The sequence below is a fragment of the Eurypyga helias genome, unplaced genomic scaffold (genome assembly GCF_000690775.1).
Source record: "Eurypyga helias isolate BGI_N326 unplaced genomic scaffold, ASM69077v1 scaffold42898, whole genome shotgun sequence".
NCBI classification, from domain to species: domain Eukaryota; kingdom Metazoa; phylum Chordata; class Aves; order Eurypygiformes; family Eurypygidae; genus Eurypyga; species Eurypyga helias.
Window position 1 is genome coordinate 44,293 of NW_010269782.1, and position 6,458 is coordinate 50,750.

A 6,458-nucleotide genomic window follows, 5' to 3' on the forward strand; every position below is an offset into this window, starting at 1 on the left:
CCCCCAAGCTTGTTTAACTCTGGTGTTTTCCGTCCTGTGGTCAGTGACTGCAGAACTTCAGTTTGTGTTTGCTCTGCCCCTTGCCATGGCGTTATTGCCTTTTAGCTGTCCTGTACGGGGATGGAGCTGCCTGTCCTCTCCCTGTCCTGTTGCAAAAGCCCCAAACTGAACAATCTTGCACATTCTTCATTGGCTTAAGTGGGGTTTTTTTTTTCAATCTTAAACCTTTTTATTATTATTATTTCACAGTCCTTAAACAGAAAAGGTTTGGTTTAGAATATCATTATGTCTTTAGGAAAAAAATTGTCCTTGCTTGCATTTCTTGCAGGAATTTATGACAAAAGTTGGTTCCCAACTCATTTCCAGGCATTTTGCCTTACCTCTGCTTAAATTAAGGCTGTGTCTGTGTGTGACTTTTACCATTTCTCTGCAATATTTGCAGCTTCAGTACAGTAGCAGCTTGTCTGGCTTATAACCCGAGGCTGTAAGTGCACCCGAACAGTTAAACTGAGATGTTTGAGAGAAGAGCAAAACCACAGAAAGCAAATGCTGAATTATATCAGCAAAACTCTTGCACGCTTAAGCATGTGTGGGCTAAGTACAAGATAAGGGTTTTAACTAACTTTTATTTTGACATTCTCCTTCTAATAAGCGTTGCTCCTTACAAAGCGGTTTATGTGATTGCGTTACTGAGAGGAAACAAAGAAATGCCAGGAAAACTTGATGTGGAGAATCTGTACTCATAAAATGCTTGTAAGCTCCAGCAAACAGGAAAGCTTCCCCCATCCCCTTTTTTTAATTTTTTTTTTTTTTTTTAACTCCCTGCCATTCAGCTTGCAAAAAAAAGAACCAACAAAACATGTTAAATATCTCAGAAAACTGGATCTGGTGGTCTGAGACTAAACACAAATTCCTTCCACTGCCACTGTGAACAAGCCTCTTCGTCCTGCATTCACCAAGCATGAGCTCTCGCTCTTTGTGGTTAAGAGCCAGTTGGCCTCGGAAAATAGTTTTTTTAACTCCTGGGGATGCCAAGGAATACAGATTTGATGGGCAGATGGCTTTGGCTGGCAGGGTTGGAGGCTGTTTAGCCACTGACCATTGAAATGTATTTGTGAATGGCCGCTTCCTTCATCTGAACGTGTTTAGCCTAGCGGTGCAGATGATGAAAATAAAATTAATTGCGATGTGACAGGTTTAAAATAAGCACTGCTATTTATCTGAATGGGGGTGGGAGATTGGGCTAAGGGATGAGGCTGAGCAGGGGGATTATAAGGGATGCAGACCGATGTGCTCACCACAGCACTCAGAAGGGAGAGTGCTGGGGAGATGTCCCTGGCGAACCTCCAGCACTGCTCCCAGCAGCCTGTTAAGGAGCTGAGCATTAGAGCATCCCATGTGCTCTCCGAGCGGATACTGAGCGTCAAAAAGGCAGCGGGCAGTCAGGGAGCTGCTGTGGTGCTGTGGACTAGCCCAGAAAGGTCCCAAGCAAAGGCAACCAACACTGGGACCATCCCCATCTTAACTGCATCCTTGATGCATGCCGGCTCAGCCTTCTGTGCTGGGGAGAGCCATGCTGCAGCCCGCATGGAATTCTGAAGTGTCTGAGGCTACCAAGGCATTTCTTCCATTCAACCATTGTTTTTTTGGGGGACCAGCCATCTTGGCTACCAGTTATGGCCAGCACACAGGGGCTTGCTCACCCCATCTAAGCCACTGTAGTGTCTCAAGCAAACCATCTGTGGGCAATTCCTCCTCTTTGTGCCTGTGGAATTTCCATGTTATCCTCATGGAGCCACATGCGCCCAGCCTCCTATCCAGAGGTCATGGTCCTGGCTCCCCATGCTACGGGATCCAAGTGTGGTCCTCAGTTTCTTCATCCATGAACACATCCCATCCTAGTGTAGCAGTTATGAGAGACATGCATGAAGAAAGGCCAAACAAAACTACTTGATGTGGTCCTTCTTTTATTCAGTTCTTTGCGTTTTAGCCTTTTTTTTCCCCACTTAGAAATTTGTGATACACTTAAAAAGGCGTGCAGCACACCGACGCAGCAGTGTGCCGTGTTGGTACAGCAGAGGTGGCAAGCAAGAGGAGCAAGTGATGCTGCAGGCCAGGTGTATCAGGAGCTCTCTAGGGCTTCAGAAAAAAATACTTCCCGATACTTCTTGCCTGCCTGACTTCCCGCTGCTGAGCTGGGACTAACAAGGTCTTCCCTGAGTTTAGTGTGTAGGCAAGACAGAAAACAAGAAACCTGGGAAAGATTTTCCTGGGAACCAAAGGCGTGTTATCTAACTGTTCATGAAAACGTTCAGCTGAAATATCTCTGTTACTGATAGAGATTTAGAGTCGTGAGTTGTTACTAGGTTGTGTTAGATGCCAAGAACTTGTCTCCCCTTTTGGGGCAGGGAGACCCACAGAGCCCACCCACCAAGGACCAGGCTTTTTGGTGAGATAGAAGATGTGTTGACCGCACAGGCTCATGCAGGAAAGGGTGTACTAATGACTTCCTTTGACTTTCCAGGAGACAGCAGAGACTTCCCAGTGGGAACAAGCCTCAGCAGCACGCAGATCATCAGCAAGGTGGCACCAAACACAACAGGGACCACCAGAAACTCTACCAAGGAGGCCAGGCCCCTCACTCCTCAGGCAGGACAGGCCACCACGGCTACAGCCAGAACCGGAGATGGCACCACAACCAGAAGCACTCACCCAACGACAAAGAAACGCACAGAAACGCCAAAGAGACTGAGAATTTGAAAATCGAGGACACCTCCGCCTGCACAGTGCATAGTCCCGCAGAGACGCACCGAGGCCCAGAGCCTTTGGAGAAGCAGTCTCAGCAATACATCCAGGAGTCAGAGACCAAGCGGAAAGACAGTATTCATGAGCGCATTGGGGAAAGACCCAAGATCAATTTGCTTCAGTCTTCCAAAGACAGACTGCGGAGGAGACTAAAAGAAAAGGTATTACTTCTTAGGGAAACGTTCAGTTTCCCTTTTTCTGAAAGTCTGGCCGTTGGCCATTCTCCATACAAAGGGTGGGGTGGGCTCAAGGGACCTTTCCATGAATGCACCCAACTTGGCTTAACCTCCCAGTGTCAACACTTCTCTTGAAGTGTCTTTGTGCTCCTTCAGGAGGCCTTTTGTTGACACAGTGCTGAGGCGCTTAGCTTGACTCCTTGGTTGAGGTTGATACTAGCTTAGTTCTCTGAGAAGGACTGGGAACTCTCCCCACACCCACGCAAAGACCCGTGGGGAAGGCTGGTGCACATGTGAGCTGTAATGTGGGCAATCCTTCCCTGACAGCTGATGCCAGCCTACAGCCTTCTGGTCTGCAGAGCTCATCCAACTTTGCAAAGAGGTCTAAAAAGTCAATTTGTCTCTCTGCAATTACAGAGATAAATCTCAAGCTTCAACTTCTGAGCTGGAGTCTGCTACTTGAAAGTTGATATCCATTTATCTCAGCAGTGAATTGAAACACCCTTTCCCCCTTCCTTCCAACAACCCAACAATAGCAAAACTATTGCATGCGAGTGATGGAGGAGAAATCCTGCTGGGAAACAATATTCAGCCTCAGATTTCTGAGGAATTCGGAGTTGATATGTTCATTTGCCCCCTGTGAAACACAGATTCTTTCTCTTGAGATTCTTTCATCAGACTGAAAAATGCAGCCTTGGGGGTATCTGTAATAAGATTTCCAAAGCAAGTAGCAAAAATAACCTGAACATATACAATTCCATGGGAGTGCATATTGGAAATGTACACTTTTGAATGCATGTGCATTTACTATTTATGTATAGGGTATGAGGGGGAGGAGTAGATTTTGTTAGTTATTTTTATGTTCTTTAAAGCAATAGGACTATAGCAGGGACTTTCAGAGTATTCATTTTAATGCTCTTACTGCAAATGTGTAGCCTTATAAGAAAGACATGACATAAGGACCCACTCTTGGGTGGGTGTAGTCAACACAACTCCTGGTGGAAGTTTTGGACAGCTCCAAGTGCCAGTTGGCATTGGGGTTGTCTGAAAAATTACAGGTTTGTATTGTATAGCACGTTTAAAGACTGAACTAAAGGATGAGAAGGGAGCAGACCATAGCAAGCAGGATGCATGCCTTACACTGGGGGAAAGGGACAAATGCATAATTGAATGTCTAAAAGAAGCAATAAATTCTATGGTAATGACACAAAATAAGTGTAACAGTCAAGAGATGGAAAAGTTAAGAATTTTTCTAACGCCAGGATCATGTGACATCTTTAATCTCAATTTAGATCATTAAACAGATATTAAAGAGTAGATATTTTTGTAAGATTGTTATCTCAACATTTTGCAAACATCGGTGCACTTTCAAAACAGAGGCAAAGAAATGTCCATTATCACCATGTTGCAGGCAACCCCAGAAACCTATCCAAGATCATCAGGGGTGATCAGTTCTTGGCATCCCAGCTCAGAGCAGATCTTCTCCCTGAGCTGACAGGGAGGACTCTGGGATGCAGTGCAGTGGGAAATAAAATTAACATTTCTGGGGCAGGACTCAAATCACTTGTGGTTTTCGGTGCTAAGACCATTGTGCCTCTAAAAGATGCTTTGTTTTTTCTATGTCTGTTTATATGTCTCCCCCAATCCCCTTCCCCTTTGCTGTTTGTGGAAGGACAAGGGCTGATATGTCTGTTTTTTCCTTGTGTAACAGACGCCTTGTCTTTCCCTTTTCACGGACCAGGACGAAGTCACGGTGGAAACCACCAATCCTGAAAAGAACAAAATGGACAAATTAATTGAAATCCTCAACAGCATGAGGAACAACAGCAGTGATGTTGACTCTAAGCTCACCACCTTCATGGAGGAGGCCCAGAACTCTACCAACTCCGAGGAGATGCTGGGGGAAATAGTCAAGACCATCTACCAGAAGGCGGTGACAGACCGCAGCTTTGCTTCCACAGCAGCCAAGCTCTGTGACAAAATGGCCCTCTTCATGGTGGAAGGAACCAAATTCCGGAGTCTGCTCCTCAACATGTTGCAGGTAATGAGATAAATTATGAGCTGTATGCACAAATGTGGTATCTCACACCAGGGCTCTTCTGTGAAATGGGTAGGCTGCTCGTGGCAGCATCCCCATGGCATGAAGAGAAGTGGGCTTGGAGGGTCTTACAGTGGAGGGTCTTTGCTGCTCTTTTTGGCTGACGTCCGTCTCAGCACCACTGATATCAGGTTAAATTGTGGTCCCTGAGTAGTCTGTTGGCTGCATTACCTGGCTGAAGGGCTGGCTTCTGGTTTCTGATTGCAACCCAGACAGAAGTAATTTGTGTATTTGCGAATTATTCTCGGTGACTTGTTTATTGGTATACGCAGCACTGGTTGCTTGTTCTGCTCCAAAACTGTCAGCGACAGCAAAGTTTGGGGGGAGAAAAAAGCACTTCCTCTGATAACAGGTCCATGATAATGGTGGATGATGGGGAAACAGGACTGTCCTCAGCTGCCCAGGGTCTGCTGGGGGGAGCATGTTTTACTGTAGTGCCACCATCAAAGGAGGGGTTGCTTTCTGGGGAGGGTGTCCCATGGACCTCTGTCTTTCTGCCTCTCTGGAGACAGGCCATGTAGAGCTGAAACCATGAATTTCCAATCTTAATTTAATACGTGTTTCCATTTTGCCTTTCCCTCACACACACGTGTCATCTGTGGCATATTCAAATATTTAATTTCTCTGTTCTCTGCTCATGTTCGGTGCCCAACATCACTCCAGTTCTTGACACAGCTTCTTGCCCTTCTTGCTCTTGTTGGAGGTCATCCCTTGGGTGCTGTGCCTGGCTGCCTGAATCTTATGTGGGCTGAGTTGGCTTTTGGGCAACGCAGCAAGGAGGGAAATAAGGAGGAAAAAAAAAATCAATATTTAACATAACCTAAAATAATTCTGCAAAGCCATTGGTTTGGTTTTGCTTCTCTCGTTGCTCTGGGTGCTTTTCAAAACCATCATCCCTCCCTGTGCCCGCTCCTTCTCTGCTCTCCCCTGCAAAGCCCTCAGGCAGCACACACACACATCTGCCCATTGCGTGTAGCAGGCAGTGATTTTTTTCCAATCAGTAAATTTCCAAAGTGATTATAAAGCAGGAGAAGACAGATTGCAGTCAGCGTCAGTCCCAGACTTAGCAGCAAGGAGCGGGAGGGTGTTCTAAACCTCCTGTGCCTCCCATTTTTCCCAGGCCAGGTCACTCTTGTGTCTTCCCCTGTTGGGCTGAGCGATGTTAAGAAGTCCTAAATAAAGTCCAGGAGTCATGGCCAGGGGTAGCAAGGTGTTATCCAAAAATTGAGGATGATGGCAGTCCTTCTAGATTAGGGAGAACTCTTCCAACTTGCTTTCTTCTCTTGTCCCAGCATTTCTACCTCTACCAACAGGCCCAGTAGACTGATCTGTACCACAGCATCATGCGCAGTAATAACTGGCTTCATATTCAGCTCTTC

General features: G+C 46.1%; 1 protein-coding gene across 1 annotated transcript in view; it reads left to right on the top strand.

Moving 5' to 3' along the window:
* Positions 1–5,022, top strand: part of CTIF (CBP80/20-dependent translation initiation factor) — a gene marked incomplete at both ends in the record, with an annotated part of 26,904 nt that extends 21,882 nt beyond the window's left edge. The window contains 2 exons of the mRNA XM_010158198.1: positions 2,525–2,966; positions 4,723–5,022. Of these exons, the coding sequence (XP_010156500.1) occupies positions 2,525–2,966; positions 4,723–5,022 (742 nt within the window). The remainder of the gene's footprint in view (positions 1–2,524; positions 2,967–4,722) is intronic.
* Between the last annotated feature and the right edge of the window lie 1,436 nt (positions 5,023–6,458).